General features: G+C 44.2%; 1 protein-coding gene across 2 annotated transcripts in view; it reads right to left on the bottom strand.

Moving 5' to 3' along the window:
• Positions 1–759: 759 nt before the first annotated feature.
• Positions 760–24,097, bottom strand: part of LOC309536630 (protein argonaute-1) — a 48,639-nt gene continuing 25,301 nt past the window's right edge. For both annotated transcript variants that reach the window (XM_082230768.1, XM_082230769.1), the window contains 15 exons: positions 23,961–24,097; positions 23,001–23,135; positions 22,682–22,769; positions 21,957–22,104; positions 19,663–19,782; positions 17,462–17,584; positions 16,272–16,405; positions 14,968–15,152; positions 13,276–13,435; positions 11,091–11,181; positions 9,975–10,169; positions 8,957–9,091; positions 8,508–8,609; positions 7,659–7,858; positions 760–5,896 (listed from right to left, as the gene is read on the bottom strand). In XM_082230768.1, the coding sequence (XP_082086894.1) occupies positions 5,788–5,896; positions 7,659–7,858; positions 8,508–8,609; positions 8,957–9,091; positions 9,975–10,169; positions 11,091–11,181; positions 13,276–13,435; positions 14,968–15,152; positions 16,272–16,405; positions 17,462–17,584; positions 19,663–19,782; positions 21,957–22,104; positions 22,682–22,769; positions 23,001–23,135; positions 23,961–24,097 (2,062 nt within the window). In that variant the 3' untranslated portion in view covers positions 760–5,787. The remainder of the gene's footprint in view (positions 5,897–7,658; positions 7,859–8,507; positions 8,610–8,956; positions 9,092–9,974; positions 10,170–11,090; positions 11,182–13,275; positions 13,436–14,967; positions 15,153–16,271; positions 16,406–17,461; positions 17,585–19,662; positions 19,783–21,956; positions 22,105–22,681; positions 22,770–23,000; positions 23,136–23,960) is intronic.

Raw genomic sequence — 24,097 nt, 5'->3', positions numbered from 1 at the left:
GAGTGTATGACACTGATTCTAATTTCTGGGCCCAATTTAAAGTGCTGGTTTTTTACCAATAAAGCAATCAACAGCTCAGAACCGCAATACCTCAAGGACCACTTCTCCCCATGTGAACTGGCCTGGACCCTGCAATCATCATCTGAGGCTCTTCTTTGTGTGCCTCCTCCATGAAAGGTTTGGAGGGTGGTGGCTCCCCATTTGTGGAATTCTCTCCCCAAGGAGGCTCGCCTAGCATCATTACATACTTAAGACCCCAGGTGAAAACGTTTTTCTGTAATAAGGCCTTTGGCTGGTTAACATTCTATCACCTTCTAAACGTGATGGGAGGACGTTATTGGTTTTTGTTTAATGTATATTGTGTTCTCCAATTTGCATTTTTCTGTTGTGAACCGCTCTGTGGTCTTCGCAAGAAGGGCAGTTTACAAATTTAATTAAATAATAATAATACAACATGACAGTGGGGCATTTATTACAAGCTGGGCATGTGGTTTACTGGTATCCAGAAGTGCATGACCATCTATCCACACCAAAGGCATCAAACCTTTTTCAAGAAATAAAATACCAGTCTTGCCAGAATATTGACAATCCTAGTTAGTTTTTTCTTAAAAAGAAAGCACAACTGTATTCTATGTGGATTTTTGTTTATACTTTAAGTGAAATGTCTGCCTCTCACAGAAGAAACTCATATCCAGGTGTTGAAATTCTCTTTATAAAATTTGAGTTCCAGTTTGCTCCTCTCAATAAGGACTGTACAGCAGTTGTTCAAATCTGTTTAATAAATGGACCATACAATGTTCAGTTTCAAATTAAAAAAACACAAACAAAACAAAACTCAACCAATAGCGTGTTTTGTGAACATTCTCTATTTACACTTCAACACTTCCTTGTAACAGTTTTTCTTAAAAAAAAATTGAACACAAACCAGATTTGCCATCAGTTTAAAACTTTCACAATTTCTTGGAAGTGCAAAATTACATGTGCACACATGATACGGGTTTCACTTTTTTTATTGCTGTTCTGCCATGTTGCTCACATTTCTCTCCAGATAGGACCAACACAACAAGTTTGCACCTTGCTGCCAAATTGCTTTGAACATTATATTAAAAAGGGATTCTTTGTTGAATCCTTGCAATGCTGACGCTTTTAGGCTTTCCTACAACATCAGTTTTCTATAGACAGAAGCTGCTTTGTTGGTCCCAAAAGGATTATGATACAAAAACCAGGCATGGCAACTTTCCTTTTTTCAGACAAATGTTTGGTAGCCAGAGAATTTTTCCGTGTTTTACAGTTGTATAGAATTCTTCAGATGAGAACAGCTCATTTTCCAAACTAAAGAGAACCTCTGGTTCCACATAAGGATTTACACTAGAGACAATATCTAGATGTCACTGCATATTTACCCAGCTTTGCCCTCTGTACTGTGTATCCTCTGCCTGAAGAGTGGTGTGTAACTCAGGAAGTTTGCATCCACCAAATGAAAAGACTGTTACCATACCTCTATTTTACATCCTATCAATTTCATTTTGGTACGCCCTTACTTGTAGTTCAGCAATGTCTGGAGGGCTGCAACTCCCATTGGCCATGATGGCTGGGACTGATAGAAGCTGGAGTCCAGAGCCCCCTTAGGGGGCCACAGAGGTTAGCCACACCAGCCACAGACATGGGTGGGCCAAAGTTCCCAAGAACTGTGGAGCTCGTTCCACAAGCCCAAGAGAGATTTAAGAATAATTTCTCCACAGGTAACAGCCCCTTTATGCTGTATGGCAAGTTGCTTTGGAAACCGAGAAGAATATCACCAGTAGCTTTTGACATGACATTGGGGTCTACAGTTTATATTGGTGTGTGGGGGGGTTAAATATTCCACTGGGCTCATATAAGTCCCTTGGCATAAACCTAAGGGCCACCTTGAATCCCAGTCCAGTTTTTCTACTGCTCCTTGCAATCTTTCGCAGCACAGGTTCTTGCCTTCATCATCGTCTTCCACCCAGCCCAGTGTCTTTTGCTCAAATATAAGCATTAAATTGGAACTAGCAGCAGTGCAGGTAAAATAAAAAACAAGAGCCAACAACGGATAGCTACATAATTATGCTGCCTCCCCAACCGTCACGCAAATGCACACGCACACACACACACCTGTGAGAATTTGGCAACATTTTCAGCTGCAGAAGGGCAACATAGCGACAAGAGACAGACTTAAGGTGCAAGGTTAAATGCTCCAAAATGCGTATTCCAATATCTTATTGGTAGCCTTGCAATGCCCCCAAAGTGGACAGTCTGTGGTACAAAAAAAAAGAATGCCACCTCTTATGTGCTCTCGTGGACTATCAAGAGGACATAATATACAGCTTTGCCAAACCTAAGCAGGAATGGAAGAGGGAACCTCCAGTACACAGAACATGCAGGGAAATCTAACTCATTAAGCAGAACATCTAAAGGGGGGGGAGGGAAAATACCCCGAACCCAGAAACTTTGTTCCATAGAGGGTGCAGCAATGACATCATTTACGGCACTTAGTGAAAATTCTGCATGCACCAGGTGGGTGGGAGGGAGAAGTGAAGGATGGGCCAGAAAGCGCTTTGAAACAGGTATGTTTCCTCTAGCTCAACCTTCAGCAACCTTGTGCCTTCCAGGTGATTTGCACTATAACTCCCCAGGCAACTCAAAGCAGTGCAAAACAGCTGGAGAGCACCAGGTTGGCAAAGCCTGCCCTAGCTGCCTGTCTCATTAGGTCATGCCAACACCAATTCATTCAAAGCAGCTACTTAACGGCGGAGTGCAAAAATCTGAAAAAGAGAATCCATTGACAACAATTCAAGTCCTGGAGGTTTGTGTTTGTTTTAAAGCAATTTTTTTTAAACAAAGCTGAATATTTTTCAAATTCCCTCCATCTCCCCCACCCCCCAGTTCTGCAAATGCCCAAGTCATTTTTGCTCAAAACGCTTCTGAATCTTGGACCAAATATTTTAGTTGCAATGCTGGTGACTGAACCTACAAATCCCACTCCAAGCACAGAGACAGCGGCGCAGAGGACATGAAGGGGATGCAAAGAACTCAAAAAAGCTGCTTCTAGAAATAAAAGCATTCTCACTCACAAGCCCAAATAAGAGGGGGGGGGGGACTCCCCAACTTCTCTTTCTGAAAAACGCAGGGCTCATAATCTAGGTTCATGCTGGAAGATGATAATGTGTTTACCCATGCAGGCACTTAGTTAAGAAGATCAGCTTTTCCAGACTGATGCTTTTGCTGACCGGACTCTGCCCAAAGCAAAGCAATTCCCAGCCTTGCGGGATACAAAGCAGCTGAGTGAGAGGGAAAAGGAAACCAGCGGGGAAAGAGAGAAGAGTCAAAGATCCAAAGAAGTGCATAACTCACTGTGTGCAGCCAATAGTGCATTGGACTTGTGCTTCAAAAACCAGTAAGCAGGCACACACCTTCCCAAGTGAAGCAGGTGAACCATTCTGGAACCTGGGGAAGGGCTAAAAGCCAGTTGTGATATGAAGTGGAGATCTGATGCTCAAGGTCAGAAATCTCAGCAGCTGCACACAAGCAATGTTGGAGCGTTCCTAAACAGCAGTTCTTTGGGACCTGGCTAAAGAATATGAGCCATAATGCCCAAGTAATGTAAAACACAACAGTGCTCCATTCTGTGGCACGTGTTTTTTTTGCATAGCATTTTGATGGGTTAACATTCTGCCCTCAAAATGGCATTTGGAGAGAGAAGGGGATGGGATGGAGGAGTGAAAATAAAAAGAATGGGATACCTGACTTGACACTCGAAGCTTGAGTGGTAAAATCAGCATTGCCTCACAAGCTGCAAAGCATATGCTTTAACAGGGTGTGCCTACAAAGAGAGTGGCGTGGCTGCACAGGTTCAACCTTCCTTTTTTAACAAAGGTTTTGGCAGTTTTAAGGTAATAATCTGAAGAGACAATGTGGCGTGAGTATAGGTGACATTTCCTTCTCTCACCACATGCCTGCTTTTGTACTAAAATGGCAAGAATATGTCCGTAACAGAATATTCCAGAGAACCTCCAGCCTTGAAGTTAGCTTCTTGAAGGAAGTTTGAAATTCATCATCACGGCGGGACAGAATAGATTTGTCTTGTGAATACGAACTATGTCTACATAGATAGCAAAGTGCATGTTGTTGTTCTGATCCAAGGAAAAGCCAAGTGGGGTTTTGTTTATTTGCATGGGGATGGCAATAATTAAAAGCAGCAGAAACCATCAGGGCAGTTTTGAGAACATGCTGGACCTAAAACTATTATAAAACTATAAAGGAAAAATAGGATGAAACTTTAGGAAAGAAAAATAAAGACTTTGTGGATTGCAGCTCGATTAATGGAAAAGCAGCCAGCCTCTCGCTAATCTCTATCACTTGCATTTTAGTACACATGCTGCCAAAGCAAACAAAAATCTCATAACACAACCCACCACGCAAGCTATAGGAAAACTCCAAAGTATGAGGGGGCTGCTGGGGGAATATTGTGATGTAAACGCTGAGAATATATAAGTGATTTGAGTAAGTTTTGGCAATAAGACTCGGCACCGTATAAAAATAACACTTGGTAATAAAAAATTTCATCGGCATATAAAAAAAAGTCAGGACATCAATTGATAATGGAGTTTCTCGTTTGTGCTCATGGGGCAGGCAAAAACATTCTTCCTCTTGCAAAACCCCGTTTGTTAGAAATGTAGTTTTTAAATTAAAAATTTAAAAAAAAATCCACTCAAGAAATACATCAGGAACAATAAAATCAACATCAAATAAAAACAAAAGAACAAAAACATGTTTTATCAGCAGCTCTCCAAATTCATATGTCATGTTAAAAGTGCACAGAATTTTAACCCATCGTGAGGCTGTGAGGCTAACATGAAACTGAAAGCTTTGTGGACATTAAAAAAAGAACTCCTAATACCTTTAAGATGGAGATTTTTTGGACCACCACCGAGACAAGAGTATCCTTGGTTTGCTTTTCTTTTCCTTTGAAAGGTGAACGAACATCAACATTTTGCAGCATTGCAGTAAGGCACTCGCCCACAGTTGAGTTTGTGACTGTTGCATTAAAAGGGCAGCAGCTATCCCACTTTTAAACAGGCGGAAGACAAGTTTCCTTTTCGGCATTGTGGTAAGTGCTGGGGGTGCCTTACGTTATTATTATTATTATTATTTATTATTATTCTTATATATAAAGGGGAGAAAATTTCTTCATAGGGAAGGGTAAGAGTGTTAAAATTAATCTATAAACTACTGGCTTTTTCTTCTTCTTCACCAATTAAAGCATCTTGTATCCTAAAATATTAGTTTTTATAAATCTAGTCATCTGTTTTAAGGCTCTACAAATCCCATTTCCCCCACCCATCCCAAACAATAACAAACAAAAATCTTACCAGCGTTTGATTTGGCATTGGAGAACCAAAACAGTTATTTCACAGTCGAGAAAGTCTAATATTGCGTCCCCCCCCGCCCCGTCCCAATAATGAAAACCGTTTTGTTTTTTTCTTAACAGGAAGTCAGATCTCTTCCTTGGTTTAAATACTTAGTGTGTTTGGTCAGGTAACTAGAAAGCCTGAAAAACAAAGACTACAAAGGTGTGTTCATCCGGTTAAGTGGCTCTCCTGCATTCATTCCAGAGGATGCTGGTTTCCTGCCTCCAACGCCATCTGCGCCCTGCAGTGATTTCTCATTGGGTGCCCGCAAGGTGCTCCCAATGATTCCTCTTTTTAAATTATGGCTCCTACAAATCTGAAAGCTTTCTGGAGTGAGGTAAAAAAAGTTATACTTTCAAGCAAAGTACATGGTACGTAAAGTGTCCTGATGAACTTGTACGGCCTTGGCGAGGGCCTGAGGGTCTCGACCATTACTCTGGCCAGATATGTGACTGCCTTCTCCGCTGAAAGTGGAAGAAACAGGGTGTGGGGGGGAAAGAGAACAAAGCATTAGTTGTCCACATATAAAACCACTACTTATGAATTGCTTCCATTCCAGGTAAGAAGCCTGCAAGCAAATCAGTATTGCCCTAGCAGAAAACTGTCTTACGTAATGGTACCCCTGACCGTTAGGTCCAGTTGTGGACAACTCTGGGGTTGTGGCGCTCATCTCATTTTACTGGCTGAGGGAGCCAGTGTTTGTCCGCAGGCAGTTCCGGGTCAGAATGACTAAGCCGCTTCTAGTGAACCAGAGCAGCAAATGGAAATGCCGTTTACCTTCCCGCCGGAGCTGTACCTATTTATCTACTTGCACTCTGACGTGCTTTCAAACTGCTAGGTGGGCAGGAGCTGGGACCGAACAATGGGAGCTCACCCCGTCGCAGGGATTCAAACCGCCAACCTTCTAATCAGCAAGCCCTAGGCTCTGTGGTTTAGACCACAGCACCACTCGCGTTACAATATCACAAATATCCAGACATAGCCAAAAATAATTATAAAGTATGGCTGCACAGAAAGAACTTGCCAGGTGTGCTATAACCCTTCTCTGGGGCAAATAAATTATTTGCACCTAGAAAACTAAAGACCAAACTCTGACCTCCGGTCAGCTCAGTCTGATCTGCAGAATCTTCTCTAGTGGTCATCACTGATCATTGGTGCTGCTGCCGGACAAGGAAGAACTTTCAAGGATCTCAAGAGTGAACATCTGTGGGACTGAGCTCTCTCGAGTCCACCCCATTCTGCACCACCTCTTTAACAATTAAGCTTCCAGCATCTGGCTGACTGCAAAGCCGTTGAGTGCCTTTTTTGACAAGTTACGATGCAATAGATTTATTTTCCAATAATATTATGTTTTGAGACAGAAGTAGGGAACCACAGGACAGGTAGCCAAATGCGGCCTTCCAGGTCTCTTGACTGGTCCTCAGTTCTCTCAGGCCGTACGCCTCACTGGTTCGCACAGTAAAAACAGGGGGTGTATAATGCCATTTTTGTTATCTTGGGTTGGCTAATCAGTAGCCCTCCAAATTCTCTGGAGTACAAAGCCCATCCCTGATCATTGGCCAGGCTGGCTATCAACACACCGTGGCACAGAATCAGCTTGGGAGGGAGGGGGGAATCCATGCTGCCTACCACCTGCACCCAATAATGACAGCCACTCTAGCAGGCCCACAGATTCATCAACCCTGCCCTTTTCTCAACAAAGCCTAAGGACCCTATCCAGTGCTAGTTCTACTCAAGAGTGGATCCATGAAATTAATACACAGGACTAGCTCAGGCCCATTAATTTCTATGGATCTACTCTGCAAAGAACTAGCAATGCATATAACCCTAGGTATGTGTAACTGAAACAATCATATACCCTTCCCTTGTTTCCCACTTCTGCCTCCCACTTCCCCTCCCCTCCTTCAGTTGTTTTTCAGATGGCAACCCCTTCGAGCAGCGACCTGCCCTCTTGTGCTCCGTAAAGCACCATGCCTATTGGTGGTATAATGCAACAATCAACCCATCAGGGACTCTACAAATGGGATGTACCTGACATACAAATATGTTCCTTCAGAACTGAAGACACACATTCAAACCCAGGTGTCACTGGGCTTCCACCACACAGTGATGATGGTGAAGGAAAACAAGTTACTGTGGAGCCCCGTAACTGCCCTAGTCTATCCTGCTCCACGGATAGAAACAAACAAGTAGAAGTACTACATGTACAGACACCCAGCTGCTCACCTGTCATGCTCTTTGTCCACAAGGTGATATCGCGCCCGAAATGCCACCAAGCGGGCATAGTATGCTGGTGCTGGGATAGAGACTGAGCGAGTGCAGCGTACGTAAGTGTGGCAAAGCTGGTAGGTGAGAATCTGAAGCTCATCCGCTGTAAACCGGTTGTCATCCCAAAGAACGTAATAATGGGAAGGTCTGCTTGTACCCTGGATGGGAAGAAGAACTGGACTCAGTAGGATACACAGGGAGGAATGATGATAACTTCCTAAGTGCAGTGGAAAGATGGTCCATCTACAGGGGTAGTGGCTAACCTTTTCAGTCCAAAGGCTGCATGCAAAAGCAGCCAATGCACACGCAATCTGGTCCATGGGTTTGCCACCCCTGTGCTAGGTGGCCTTAGACAAGACCTCCCCCAGCTTCCAATCCCCACTGGCATTATGGATATAGTAATATCAACATTTTACCAGGCTGATGTATGGATTACTGAGCTAGTATGAAGTGCTTTGTGCATTCAAGCACCTCTAGGTAAATTCCAACCACCACTATGGTGACCCACAAAACCCAGAGGCCACCGTCTCAACTTGGCCCCTTTGTTTTATCTTCCCTTGTGGTCAACTCCATGTAACAGAGCCAACTGCTGCTCATTCCCCAGATCTACAGCCCCCATAGAACCTCTGCTTCAGGGAGCCATAATAAGCTGGTGCCCATTCACCAGCTCCTTCCTTGCTATTGCCTCCCTCCGCAAAAAGAGAACAGGGATTATACGGGTACGAAAACTGAAGTATACTTTGGATTCCGGCTATTATCTAAATCACCTCCTCTCCTTAAATAAAAAAGGTCATTAATACACAGTACCTGAATGCCTGCATGACTACACAGGTAGAAGTCAAACTCAAACGGATGAGTAATGTTTGTATCCACCGTTGTTCCTGCTGGAATGTTCCCACTTTTACCGATCTGCAGAGTTTATTACAAAGGAAACAAAAGCATAAATGCTGTTAGCAAGAGAAATTGTCTGGGATGTTTAAGCAAGATGCTAAGAAAGACGGATGTTAAGCAATGCTAAAAAAAAGCAATTGCCTGGGATGCCTCCACTGTCCTTTAGAGATCTCAAGCAAGTTAGTTAGGGAACTGCTGTGCCAAACAAAATAAAAGAGAATAATTAAATTAGCTTTGTATCTTAAACCTCTCAGGCTTTATTAATGCTATCAGCAATCCCACAATTGCCACTTGTTAACCTCGCTGATCTGTGTTTACACAACCAAAAGACCTAATTTGAAGCATGCCCCATCACTGATCCTCACCCTCTCATTTTTATCTGCACAGAAGAGTCGAGTGTGGTGTCGTTTCTGCACAACAATGTAAGTAATGCCTGGCTGGTAGTCCTTCTCCAATTTGATGCAGGCGTCACGGATGGCCAGGAGCTCATAATGAAGGATCTAAGAGAAAAGCAGCCATAATGCTTTAAAAGGTAGAAGGAAAAAAAAACACCATACTGCCCCCCCTCTTCTGTTGCTAGAAAGATCATCTATTCATCGAGCCATTTATTTTATTATTATTTTTTGCTTGATCATATGAAGAGTATTTTTTTAATTAAAAAAAGATTGAGGCCACCTTACTCTAAGGCACGATTACAGCTAATTGAAAACTTTTTCACCCAGTAAAATGGACTGGAAATAAATTTAGCACAACTCAACAAAAGATAAAGCACTTTGTAGGACAAATGTATGGTTAATTTACTGAACTGGCTGCCCCAAGTTGCAGGCACTTCTACAGGCTTAAGGTGGCCTTAAAAGGGGAGGAGGCAAAAATCACAAAGAGAGAGGCCTATCAACAGCTATTAATAACTAAATACAGCTTCCTGAAATGTTTACTCCTGAAAATCGGTAGCTGTTGCCCTTGTGCCCTGCCTCTGGGTCTCCCATAAGCCAGGGCTGGGAAATTTGGGGCCCTTTAGATGTTATTGGGCTCCAGTTTCCATCAACCCCAGCCACCAAGACCATTGGGATGGTGGAAGTTATGGCTGTCAACAAAATCATAATCACCATCAACTTCAGGGCCACAGGTCCCCCAGACCTAGACTAAATGGACCTTTATTTAAAATTTATACACCACTTGATTGTAAAAAATCTTAAAGCGGTTTACAAAAATCCAGTTAGTCAAATTCAACAGACCATATCTACTACTGAAGCCCACATTAAACTGGGCAATTCCTAACCTGTACCCACTGCAAACCTCTGTCCTTTCCACCTAATGTGAACCGAAGCTTCCTGTGCAGGATCCATTCCCGCTGATACTACTGAGGAAAAGAGGCCCCCTCACCTGTGGGAGCTGTCCCTCCGGCACTCCATCACGGTAGAAGATTATGCGGGTGGGTTTGAAGCGAGTGGACTTGTAAAACTGGATGAGGAGCTCTCTCACCATGTACGACAGGTCCTCTATGATCTCCTGCCGGGGTCGCTGAACCCGCACGGTGGCACAGTAACGGCTTGGGTGGGCATCCATACTGCCCACCACCTGCAGCCCATAAAGAGCAAAAGTGTGAAACTTGCATGCCACTGAAACTGAGAATTGTTATTATTATTTTTAAGAACTTCGCCCTGTGTTATTTCTGACAGGCTTGGGTGTGGGTGCGGGGAGCAATCCTGATGAAAGTGAAGGACTGTCAACTGGTGAAGGCAAATGGGAGAGAACAGGCTGAAGACAACACTGCCTCTCCCTACGCTAGGGGACTTAAGAGGCAACTCCCTAGACATCTGTGCTAGGCTACATGGACACTGTCACGGCTAAAAATTGGTCGCTGTTTCTTTAATGCTTAAAAAAGCTGGGTCAGCATGAGTCAGCGGCCTGCACCGGGTTGTATATAGTGAGACATGTTAGTTTAGTTGGGTTGGTTGGTTGGTTAGTGAAAATTGGTAGTGTTGAGGTGTGTACAGTTGGTCAATCGCTTTTACAGAAAGACTTTTAATAAAAGCAGAAAGTACTCTGCAAAGATACTCTTCTCGTGGACTCTTTTATGCCAACAAGGGTCCGAGAACAAGGCTGAGGCAACAAAGGGAGGTCAGAACCTTTTTTTGCTTTTTACAAACACTGACAGACACAAGGCAAATGTACCTGTGTGAGCCTCTCACTGAACTGCATCCTGAATGAGCAGGTTGGTGCACAACTGAGGTGGTGGCTGAGTGCTCCAGACAGGCACACAGAACAATGTCTTATACAGAACCAAAGCTATGGTCCATCTAGCTCAGTATTGTCTACGCAGATTGGCAATGGTTTTCCAGGGTTTCAGGCAGGAGACATTCCCAGACTTCCATGGAGACTGAAACTGGGACTTTCTGCACACAAAGCATGTGTTCTATCTCTGAACTATGGCTCTTCCCTTCCTGATGGTCTGGGGCCAAGCCAGCCACACCACAATATTTGAGAGTTAAAACTTACAGCTGTTATAGAAGGCTTCTTTCCATCACCTGCTGGGGGATGAGTCACATCAGCTCCAAGGAATATGACTGGCTGCTGAAAGACAGCAGACCTGGGAACAAGATTGAGCAGATTTAGTACCAAAATACTATATTTTTTAAAAAAACTAGCATTTTGTGGGGGAACACCCTTATACAAAAGCTAGCTATCCAACATTTTGTACCTAAATTAAAGCAAGTTATTTCCTTCTGTTAAAGCAAGTTACTGACAAGCAATATAATCAGAATTACATGCTTTTATCTCCCCCGTCTCCTCCCCGAAATTCCAAGCTCAGTCCCAAAAACTCCTCCTGAAAGTGTGTTCATCAGGATCCCTCGCTGGCGATTTCCAAGAGCGATTTCCACTGCCAAGAGAAATCTTGGTATTTTCAGTAAGCTCTTCCTCTGGGCTGACTTACTGCGTTCTAAACTGCCCACATTTCTTCTTAATATATTTCCTTATTCATTAAAAAAAAAGTAACAGCTGGAGACAAAAACGATGAGAAATCTGATAAAAAAGCTCTCATAAAGTATTCAGTGTAGTTGTATAACTGGCTGAATGTTTAAACCATGAAACATTTCAGGTGACCCTTTTATTACTGCTTAATTGTAAGCGCTATGGTTCTGTAGTAATTTTGCATTTTTTAAAAAAATCTGGACTGTAAAATTGGTTGCCAATAAAATATTGGAAATTATGAACAGGGCAAAAAATGAGTACAGTGGTGCCTCGCAGGATGAAAAGAATCCGTTCTGTGATTCTCTTCGTCTAGCGGTTTTTTCGTCTTGCAAAGCAAGCCCATTGACGGATTAGCGGATTAGCGGCTTTTAGGCTTATCGGATCAGCTGATAAGCGGCTTAACGGCTCAGAAAAAGGGGGGGAGGGGAAAAAACCCGCAGGAACTTGCAAGACATTTTCGTCTTGCGAAGCAAGCCCATAGGAGATTCGTTTTGCGAAGCACCTCCAAAACGGAAAACTCTTTCGTCTAGCGAGTTTTCCGTCTTGCGAGGCATTCGTCTTGCGGGGCACCACTGTAGATACATAATTCCACTTACTATGTGTAGTTCATTCTAGGACAAAGAATCAAATTTCTCAGTTCAACAGGAAGGTTCTTCAGATGCAGATTATATGTTCCTTTGTTTTACATCTTGCGGCTGCACTCCTGTGGTCCCTGGAAGAGCATCCCAGGGGCCATAGGATATCACAGATCTCCCTAGGTAGACGAGGTCTACCCATAAAGGCACCCATCTTGCAACCACAGTCACCTCCTTGGCCGTTAGTGCTTCAGCAGTGGAGAGCGGCAAAGAAGGTTGCATTTCAGGTGTAGGGGCAACTCAAAGGAGACTTTGGATCCTCTGTTTCCCAAGCTCTCCTGTTCTCCTAACATATCTTCAGATTTGGGAACCGGGGGTGGGGGGTGGAGGACACCAGCAGCCTTATGGCTGGCATACTTCCCCCCCCCTTCTTTTGGGTTCAATGGGAGAGAAATGTGTATTAAAAAGGCTGACAGAAGACTGGGGGAAAGGGAGGAAGGCACAAGTCCAACAGGGCTTTGGATATGGTACGTTGGTCTGCCTTGAATTCTCCCTCTCCCACTCTCTTTTGGACTCTCTGCGCCCAAGTGCTTGGTGTGACTACTGGGGCCAAAACTTCACTTTTTGTTTTTAAATGAGAGCCAAAGCTCTCGGGGTCACAAGTATGGATGTCAGAATTCTGACAGAAACGGGAACAGAAACTGCCGGTGCAAATCAATCCGGTAAATAGAATCAGTATTCATTGTTGCTGTTGTTTTCCATCCACAAACAATACACAACTGATTAGGTCCCCCACCCCACCCCGCTTTGCGCCTCGTTTATTTTGAACTGAAGTGAATGGGGTGGAACGACGCAACGACAGCGTAGCTTACATAAATTACGTATGTTACGTAATTTCACCACAGTGGATGTGGAGATGAACAGCATAGTTTGGGGTGGAATACGAATGGCAGAACAGAAACAGTTGCCTGCAACCAATACAGGACAAAATGGAAATCAATGCCTTCTTACATCCCTAATCATGTGTTCTTGTTCAGCTATGCCAGGTGTGTGCTTGTGTGAGCTACAACATCACTGGGCGGGGGCGGGGTGTTCTAGTGCAGGTACTTCCCTTCCATCCCACTTGGCAAACATACCTCTGGTGAGGTACCAGGATGTTGTTGATCCCGCCGAGCTTGACATTGATCTTGAGGCAGAGGTTGGAAAGAGTCTGTGGCGATGTCTTCACAACATTCTTGACCTGCACGCACTGGGTGGCCATCCCCAGGAGCGTGTCCCCCACACGCTTTACCTCCGCTGCAGACAGAAGAGTAAAAGCTTGTTAAAGCAACAGGCACCTTGCGGCTTCTCCTTGAAAAGGAAAGCAGGAACGTATCTGGGGAAGGTTTCCATTTGATATGTGGAGGGATAAGGCAATAGCTTTAAGAGAGGCTGAGAATTCCAGAGCTGATTATAAAGCATGCGGGTTCGTAGACCTACATGCACTGCATAGCTTCAAACTACAGACAGCGCAGGGGGGCAAATCCCACAAATCATAATTTTCTTTCTTTCATCTTGAAAATATGCTCCTAAAATCTGTAACTACAGAGGCCGGATTACCGTAATAAACTCCATGTGGGGCTGACCTTGAAGACAGTCCAGAAACTCAACTAGTGCAGAACTGCCAGATGGCTAACAGGGACAGAAGAGCAGCCCTGTGGCATCAAGCCAAAGGCCTATGAGGTCCAGCATCCTGTTCTCACATTGGCCAACCAGATGCCTGTGAGAAACCTGTAAGCTTTCTCATGACATGATACGCAGCCAACAGGAGCAAGAAAAAGAAAGCTCTTCAACACTTCCTGTACACTTTGCTTTAAGAACACAGGAAGCTTCCTTATATCAAGTGAAACCATCTGGCTCAGTATTGTCTATACTGACTGGCATCTCTCCAAACTGTGCCTGGAGATGTTGCAGTTGAACCTGGCACTTTTTCATTCTACCACTCAGCCACAGCTCTCCCCAAGAGGTGGGGTCTATTGCATCTGTTCTGAAACAACATAACTGGCTCCCTGTCCACTTCCAGGCTCAGTTCAAAGCGGTGATGCTTATCTGCACAGAATGAGACCCAGATACTGGTTGGATCTTCTCCCATACTCCCATGGATGTCCAATTTAAGTAAGGCAGTCAGCAGAAGCCACGGAGAGTACCTTTTCAATTGTGGCAACCTTGCCTGTGAAATTGCTACCCGAGGAAGGCTTGTCTGGCTCCTACTTTACTGTTGTCCCTTCTCAGGCTTTCAAAAAGCTTTTACAGTTATCCTAGGTTTCTACTTTTACTGGAGGCCGTTTGTTTGTTTGTGCTTGTTATTGTGGGATTTTGTTTGTTTGGCCCAGAAAAAGCCAACTAACTTTGAAGGTATGGGATAAATCTTTTTAACACTTAACATAGAAATCTAACTTCTGAAGAAAAGGGGTTTTAGCTAGTCCCTGCTGAACTAAATTTCTACGTTCCAAAGGCACACTTTGTCCTTTAAAAAGAAATATATAGTAGTAGTCGTCGTTGTAGTAGTAGTATTTACATTTGTTTACTGTCCTTCTTTCAAAAACCACAGGGCAACCAAATCAGATTCTGTGCCAAAATCAGGCCTAAACCCCAATTAAAACAGATCTAGTAGAAAATCAGCTTTCTCCAAGAGCACACAGATCTGGTCTGCAACCGCCCACTCAAAAACCTTGTCCAAGAAGGGGAAATTGGCAACTGGAAGTGTTGGATTATTAACGGTTCAATGGACAGAAATTCCCTTTTGTCCTCCCCCCTTCCAGCAACTCCCTCCTTTCCTGTTAACATACCATACACCGGTGTCTTCCCTGGCAGGATGACTATGATAAGCTGGAGCCCCGAATAGGTGTTCTTAAGGTGACGGAACATGGGCTCCACACTGTCTGCACCTTGTGCATATTTGCAGAAACACGGCTGGCCCTGGATTGGCATCCCTGCATCCTTGGAGATCTTGCGCAGCTGGTCTGTAAAGTTCCTACAGCACGGGGGGGGGGGGAAGAATGAGGTTTGAAAGGAGGATGCAGATAGTTTCTTATGACTGGTTATCCCTCTACCAAGCAGTGCTGTTGCATAGGATGGGGATGGGGAACCCATGGCCCTCCCAACTCCCTTTAGTCCCAGCCAGCAAAGCCAACACTTGAGAAGAAGAAGAGGAGGAGGAGGAGGAGGAGGAGGAGGAGGAGGAGGAGTTTGGATTTGATATCCTGCTTTATCACTACCCAAAGGAGTCTCAAAGCGGCTAACATTCTCCTTTCCCTTCCTCCCCCACAACAAACACTCTGTGAGGTGAGTGGGGCTGAGAGACTTCAAAGAAGTGTAACTGGCCCAAGGTCACCCAGCAGCTGCATGTGGAGGAGCGGAGACGCAAACCCAGTTCACCAGATTACGAGTCTATCGCTCTTAACCACTACAGAAAGATGGGAGCTGCAGTCTAGAGGGCCACAGGTTTCTCATCACTGTACTGAGGGGTGTGTTGGGTCCAGGACGGAGAACTAAAAATCCATCTCAAAAGTCTGCTAGTTATCCCTAAGCCCACAGGAAGCAGTGAAGGCAGTGATGGGAACCAGTGGCCTCCAGCTGTTGTATTTTTGACTACAACTCCCATCATCCCTGACCACTGGCTACTCTGGCTAGGGCTATTGGGAGGAGAACCTGTGGTCCACCCAGGCATGAAGGAACCGTCTCCCAGCAATCGCCCATAGCCCTGGATGGGAGGGACAACCCTGCAATACCCAGAAACAAGGCCCCAGTTCTACAGCAGATGAGGAACTGCTGCCAGCTTCTCAACACCAGTTTTCCAGGGGCATCCCCAAAAAACTGCCTCACACATTTTGAAGAAGGTGGGCTACCAGAATACATTATGCTGCTGCTTCAATATCTGATCCAGCTCCCTATTAGAAATCTAGGAAGCTGCCTTATACCAAGACGAGCTACTGACCCACTGAGCTCAGTATCACCTACACCTTTTGAACTCTAACTGGAGATGCCAGGGATTGAACCTGGCTCCTTTTGCTTGCAGAAGAGTGACTCTAAGCTGTGGCCCTTCTACAGCCACATCCAGTTCCCCACATCCACAAATACACCACTCACGTACTTCAGAACTTCTTCCCTGCATTGCTTCTGGGGGGCGAAACAGGCTATGGCCCAGACTTTGATCTCAATGCCATTGTAGAACTGCTTCCCCCTCATGTCCCATACCCCCTGGTTGGGTGTGGCGATGGCACGGTTCTGCAGGGAAAGAAAATGGTGGGTTGGTCTTTCAAAATAAACACCACCTACCAGGGGAGTTTGGGGATCATTTGCCCTACATCCCCCACACAGATAACCATTTTAGAGGATGGCTAGTCAATTGGGGGGGGGGCTGAGGTTTATCTGGCGTCAATATCCAAGCTTAACTGTTTATTAAAATCTAAGAAAAGCCTGCTGAATAAGGCCAATGGTCTATACAGTCCTGTTTTCACAGTGGCCAGTCAGATGCCTGTGGAAAGCCTACAAGCTGGACTTAAGCGCAACAGCACTTTGCCCAACTGCGACTCCCAGCAACTGGTAAATGAGAGGCATACTGCCGCTGACAGGGGAGGCAGAATATAGCCATTGTGACTAGTAGCTTGCACTCCATGCACTTGTCTGATCCTCTCTCAAAGCATTCAAATTGGTGGCCACCTCCACCAATCAATATAAATAATAAAAATAAACAAGTTTCCCTATTAAAAAGAGCACCAAATTCAAACTCTTAGAACTATTTAAAAGCACCAAAACAAAATTCGCAACACCAGCCCTCAGAAGACCCTGCCACAGTCATCAGTTAGCGGCCAAAGGCTTCTCTAAACAAAGTTATTTCCCTGCCAGCAAAAGGGAAGCAAAAGGGGACCAGCCTAGATTCCCCTAGAAGGGAGCTCCACAATCCATTGTGAGCAGCCCCCTGAGAAGGCCCTCTCTTGTGTCCTGTGGTGGGACTGATATAATTTTATTCCGTAAGCCATCTTGAAAGGATTTCACCCGTAAAAGATCATAGTCATAAAATCATAGAATTGTGGAGCTGGAAGGGACTACGAGGGTCACCTAGTCCAGTCCCCCCTGAAATGCAGGACTCTTTTGCCCAATGTGGGGCTTGAACCCACAATCCTGAGAATTAAACACAATTTATATGGTGACTGATGGAAGGCTTTGGGGAGGGGGGTGTCAAAATGTCCATTCCTTCGATATTACTACTGGTCAGTTACTCTAAGAGAATCTGCCACACACACACCCCCACGAGCACTTGAGAGACCCCTGGATGCTTACCCGTCCTCCATATTGTAAAATTGGGGCTGGCAGGACACGCCCAGTCACTTCAGTCATGTCATCCTTCACCTTTATGCCAAACTCCTGTATGTATGGGTCCAGGTTATAACTGGCGTTCTTCATCTGAAAAACAAGGATGGTTACATTTTACTGAGTGCCTCACTTTCTGCATCAACTTTCCCCTTGCTGTGCTTTATGCTGTTCTAAGTTGGCTTTTTGCTGATCTTTCTGCCTTGGTGCTTATGTTTTGTTTTAAGGGCTCCTTCTGAAAACAGAATTTCCTATTTTATTGCCTATGTCCATGGTGGAGAGCTGAAGCTGGCTACTGGCTTGGTTCCTCAGCTGCCCCACCCACCACAGGTCAACTCTGACATCAGGTGACTACTTCAAAGGGGATAAATCAGCTCCACTCAACTGATGGGTACCAACAGTGCACCCTCCAAAGGGCTTGTTCTCAGTGCTCATCAGATGATTGGTACCAAGAGAAAGCCCCATCAGCTACACTAGGGAATTCTCAACAGGAACTTCTAAGGCAGCCAGTCTTTATCTGCCCCACATTTGAATTCACATATTATGTCAGGTGTGGCGCAGGTGGGTGTGGTTTGGGGCAAATGGCCTCACATGCCTAATTAGAACCCGTGCCAGGCCAAATTAGGCTCACAGGCCAGAAATGGCCCACAGCTGATCTACGCATACATACTGTACAAATAACTTTTATCTCCCCCCCCCCACACATATATAACACACAAAAAGTACAATACATAGAATTCATGGGAGGTATATAATGCTACCCTTTGTGCCACTACTCTTATTTTCATAATACATAGGAAGAATGCGAATAGCAATGTATTATTTCATATCAAACGATCAAGTCTCTCTGGTAAGGTTATTGTGAAGCTGCTGCTGAGGTTCCAGTTTCACAACTTCCTAACCATAGAATGAACCCAAAGCACTGCCCTACAAAATCACCTTCCATGCTTGTCTGTCTCATTAGTTGTACTTGCTTTGTCAATCTTTCCATTAAGGCATTTTGCTACATTAAAATTTTCCATTCTTGAAATGTTCCTCTCTCTTGTTTTCTGATTTCTTGCTATTACATGTCTAGCTGCAGCCAATAACATCAATAAAACCTATTTATATGGTTCATCTGAATTTTGGTCATCAAATATAGTTAACAATGCCAGTATCAGGAAAGGATCTATGTAGTAGCTTAATATTTTACTACATTCCAATAAGATTTCCCCCCAAAAAAACTTGTATGACATCACATCCCCACCACATATGTACATATGTGCCCAATTCTGGGCACCCACATCGTCAACATACAGGACTCACTGCATATATTAAGCTTAGTGTTCTTAGAGTGAGGTATCAACAATGTGAGAGTTTAAAAGAACCTTTTCTCTTTTTCTTTTTTTTTGCTGAAACTAACTCAAGGGGTTTCCTTTCCACATCTCTTTCCCATTTTCCATTGTAATATGAAAATTTAGTTTTAAACTTGGTTGGAAGAATGCTATATAAATATAATAAAATATATTTATCCAAACAGAACAGGCTTTCCAACAGCTACACTGGCAAAAAAGAAACACTACTCGTAGGAGTGGAAAATATAGGCAATAGTTTAAACAAAGCATGGGCAGCCAACAGTCTTCAGGATAAATAACACTGGTCTGGCCTGTGAAAGGTCCTAGTGGAACACTTCAAATGATTATGGTGCTGGGATCTGTCAATGGATCGCAGAAAGCTCTACCCAGGTAATGGCAGGATCGCATCACTTCAGCACTGGTTCCATAAGATCTGGAGGGATTTAGGTCAAAGGTTTTGTAGCTTTTGTGGCTAAACACTCAGAAAGCCCCATACTTCCTGCCCTGCCGCATCCTAAAATTCTGATAGATATGAAGAGATACAAATATTGACAGCACCTAGAACTCCTGAAGTTTCAAAGTACATGAGTTTTGGTTTGAGAGACTCTGCCATCACTCTGCTGGCAGAGACTACCCGAGTTGTTATGGGGTTGGGTGGAGGCAGATCTCTGCCCCAGCCAACCCCATTTGAATTGCACCACTAAGTCATAAAGCTCTCACTGTCCTCAGCAGCAGTTCACAAACCCTCACTCGTAAGTTGCCAGCCCAAAAGAACAGAAAGCTCACAAGCGCTTGCCGTTTCCCTCCCACAAGAGCAAAAAGACAAGAGGCACATACCAGCCGGCTAATCTCCTCTTGCCTATCCGGGGCAGACCTCGCTGTTGCTTTGATCATGGTGGAGGTCTGATTGTCCGTTAGTTTCTTAATGCACCGCTGGCCAGCCACAATGTTACATACCTGCCAAAGACATTTATTTTTAATCGTTGTTTTTGTTAAATTACTATCTTGCCCTTTGGCCCCAATACTGGTCTTCCAGATGGACAACAATGAAAGCATAAAACAAACACACACTTAAAACTCAGATCAATGTCAGCAGCAGCATATAAGAACACTTATGGAAAACAGCAGCAGCTTCCTGTTAATCTGGATCAGCCTGCCCCAACCCCCTGGAGAAACAAGGAGTCCTCAGTACTCCAGGACTGTTGCTCCTTCTTCAGAAGGAAGTTCTACAAAGCTGGCACCACTACAGAGAAGGCCTTGATTCTTGTGTCAATCAGCTTAACCGCCAATGGTAGAGGAACACAAAACAGGGCCTCTCTGGGGACTGCAATGCAGAAGGAGAATCATACAGGATATACCGTATTTTCCCCGTATATAAGACACCCCCTATTTTCTGGAACTCTAAGAAAATGCACTTGCACTATCCATGTATAAGACGACCCCTTATTTTAAACTTCAAAAATTTAGGAAAAAATATAGTCTTATACACGAAAAAATACGGTACATTAGAGGAAAACATAAACTTTGCCTGACCACAGCTATGGAAAACTTGCAAATACAGCCAAATAGCTCCTGAGTTGGGAGCCAATTTCCCATAGATTTTGTGAGTGATAATGGAGCACTTCAATTTGTAAAACTGTTGTACTAACAGCCCTCTCAGAATCTTGGACAAACCATTAAGACAGCCACGCTCAGGGGCCAGTAAGAGACCATTGGGCAGTGGTTCACATGTGAACATTAAGCCATGGTCAGAAACAAAGCCATGGTTTACCATGAACAAACAGTGTGCTAGTGCATGCTGCCCAATAGCAGCCGCTGAGCTCCTCCCTTCCCAGAGTCAGGGGGGGAAACCATGGAGAAGCTGACTTAGCATTCTGTGCAAGCCAGCATTCATGGGTTTCTTTTAAAAAAAACAAAACCTTGGCTTCCAGTAGTAGTTTGCAGAGAAACAATGAGTGCTGTTTCACACATTAGGTGAAGTCAGCCATTCTGTGGTTTTGTTTCCCACTCTTGGAAAGGGAGGTGCAAAACAGGTGCAATTCACTGGCATGTACCAGCATGCTACTTGTTCATGGTAAACCGTAGTTCATGTTTTACCAGTACGTGTGAACCAGACCAGTGCGCCTGGCACCTTCCTGTGTTCCAATCCACCATGTATCCACTAGTCACAACTGAGTCCCGCCTACCCTTGACTTGAGCCAAGCAGGCAGAATTTGTGCTGAGCACTTGGCATGGAAAGGGAGAAGGGAATAGGGGGCATCGCATTGAAATTATTCACAAGGGGGGCTTTAAAAGGCAAGGTGAATGGGCAAGATTATGAGCCTCCAATCAGACCATTTGCTAAGGGGAAGGATTTAAAAAGATTGTCCCCTCCTTTTCCTTCTGCGCCTGCTTTCCCTTCCTGCGTCTTGTCTTTTTAGTCTATAAGCCTGAGGGTTGTGCTTGTGGTTCTTTTCTGTTTGGAAGACATTATTCGTCTGAAAAGCAGGATAATAAAACACAAAAAACTTAAATTTTAGAAGATGTGACAGGCTGCTCTGAGCATAGAGGGCAAGATTCATAGAATTGTAGAGTCAGAAGAGGCCCTGAGGATCATTGATCAACCCCTGAAATGCAGGAATATGCAGCTGTCTCATATGGAGGACCAAACCCTGCAAACCCGGTGTTATCAACACCACGTTCTAACCAGCTGAGAAATCCATGGGACTTTTAAGTTTAAAGCAAGCAGTCAAGATTGGTCAAAGTCCCATGGTTGGGAAAGAAAGAAATTTCAGCTTATTTCCTTTTCATTATATATTTATTATATATTATTTATTTATTATATATATTTTTATTCTCTGTGTATAAAATTGCAGTGTTTTGTTTTGTGTCTCCGTGTTTAGGCACTTCTTGTTTTGTTTTTTTTTAATTTGTTTTTCAGTAAAAATTAAAAGTCTTAAAAGAGCTGTAGGCCAAAGCACAAAAAGGTTCAAAAGGACAAGAAATTGTACAAAACAGAACATAACTCTTCATGCAAGGGCGCGCACACACACACACTCACTCTCTCGTCCCCCCTCTCCCACTATAACAGCAAAGCCTTGAGGTGTTTCAAAAAGCCATCTCCCAATCCCATTCCAAAAATGAGTTTTCACCTCCAGAGGTAGATATGTGTGCTTCTGCTCTTGGCCGACTTGAAGACACGGCAAGTGGGGGTACTTGAGCTGGAGGTTGTATTTTTGCTTGAAGTACTGCGCTACTGTGCACTCCACTGTCTGACCGCTCTCCAGCTGGAGAGGGAACCTGCACAGAAGAAATCCACAGCTGTTTAAGAGAGCCCGGTACAAAACCAGGAAAAAGACCTCGAGCCTCTCCAGACTGATTGGTTTTGCAGGTGCACTCTACGACTTGTATTGCGCATTACTGGTGAATTTATGCTGGACCATCCACACATCAGTCTGCTTTGTAAGTTGTTGCGTGATGCTTCCCCAACGTTACTGCGTTATTGCTATCTGGAAGAGCACTCTTGCCCTATAGGGCAACAAAAGGAGGACAAACAACAACTCCAAAACATTTGTATTATGAGATGTTGCTGGATTTCATCTGGCTCTTAATTCCGTCAGGACAGCTTTCCCCACACTGACAGCTGAAACAAGTCACCTAGCAGCAGTGCACACTTCTCCCAAGAAAGTGCCCATCAGTCAGTTCCCAAGGCTTCCTGCATCGCCAGACTAACAGTGTTTTTTCTCATTCCCCTTTCTAAATGCTACCCAACTGATGTTAAATGTCACAAGGTAACACAGCCCCCCCCCAAAAAAAAAACATACACACAAACAAACACCGCATGTCTCTTCCCCTTCCCCCAAGCTAACAGCCTTACGTTTGGTGGCTAGCCGGCCTCCGAGTAACATTACACACACGGTATTTCCTCTTCATCTGCCCACAGTGAGTCACCTCCACTTTCAAACCTATCAAAAGAGAAAGACATCTGATGTCAATCAATTTATCAGCTTATTGATCCAGTCAACATATAAAACACAGAACACAAAGGAGGGATAGGGTGTCCCAGACTTCCCACCATGGCCTCAAAAATATTGCCCCTCTTAATTTTGCCTTTTGCTTTGCATCTATTTCCTTTGCGGCCCTGAAAGAAAACCACTTGCCAACTAGGGCCTTTTAGAGTCTCTGCCCTCTTTTACCTTTGATCTCCTTGGTGAAACGGACTCTCTGAGAATCAGTCAGGGGCTTCGGCTGCTCATCAATGTTCCGGATGTCCAGCACCTCACACATGAACTCAATCACTGGCTGGGCCTTGTAGAAGGCTGTCGCTGATACTGTCATGGGGTGAGCAGACAGGAGTGCAGGTCAGTCCAGGCAACAGAAGCACAAGAATAATGGTCATTTCTTGACTCTCTTTCTCTAGGGGTGCTTCCAGACTGCCAACATCTTGCAGGAGGGGTTCAAGCGCATACCAGAACTTTAGGTTTATGCAATTAACATGGATTTAAGTACTGTCACCCTAGCTCAACAAATCCATTTTTAAATGAATTTCTTTGCAGTTTTCAAAGTGACAGAGAAAACTGCAGGATAAACAAATGACTAGTGGAAAAACATGTAAATACTCCATAACAAAACCAGGACGACAACGACAATGATTACTACTACTAGAATTAGTATACCACCCTTCATCCGTAGATCTCAGGGCCATTCACAGCATAAAAATGCAAGATATAAACACAAAATTTGTAATAAAAACAAGAACCAAAGAAGAACCCCCTCCCTCAAATGCTCTAGAAAAATCACATTTTAAAAAGCAATGCAACACTTGCAGAATACCAGATAAGTTTACTTATGTTTATATAATACATTTTTGCTCTGCCTTTTATGAAGCTGCTTAGGGAAACACCAGCCATGCCATGCTGTCAGAAAACCTGTGCCTGTGAACTGTCAAAATAATCACCACAATGCAAGCTGCATCTGACCAGGTTCTTGTTCTCCATTGAACCTATCACAACAGTTAATTCAGGCACCTCTGGTGAACAGGGCCCCATAGAACCTAAGAGGCATTGTCAACAATCCTTTTTCAGCCACAGACTTCTTGTTGGTTATTCTGAATGTTTTACAGTTACAGGGTTACATTACTGCATGCATTTAGTTACCATCAATATTCAGCATCATCTTCCACATAGCGGGCCTGACAGACTGGTGGAACCCAAACCAGACCTCCCGACCACCTCCCAGCGGGTGATAGTATCCTTCAGGGGGAGAGAAGAAGGAACGGCCCACTGGCGTGTAC

The sequence above is a fragment of the Podarcis vaucheri genome (genome assembly GCF_965113315.1).
Source record: "Podarcis vaucheri genome assembly, chromosome: 7".
NCBI classification, from domain to species: Eukaryota; Metazoa; Chordata; class Lepidosauria; order Squamata; family Lacertidae; genus Podarcis; species Podarcis vaucheri.
Note: the sequence above shows the minus strand (reverse complement) of the source record. Positions and strands in the feature narration are given on the sequence as shown.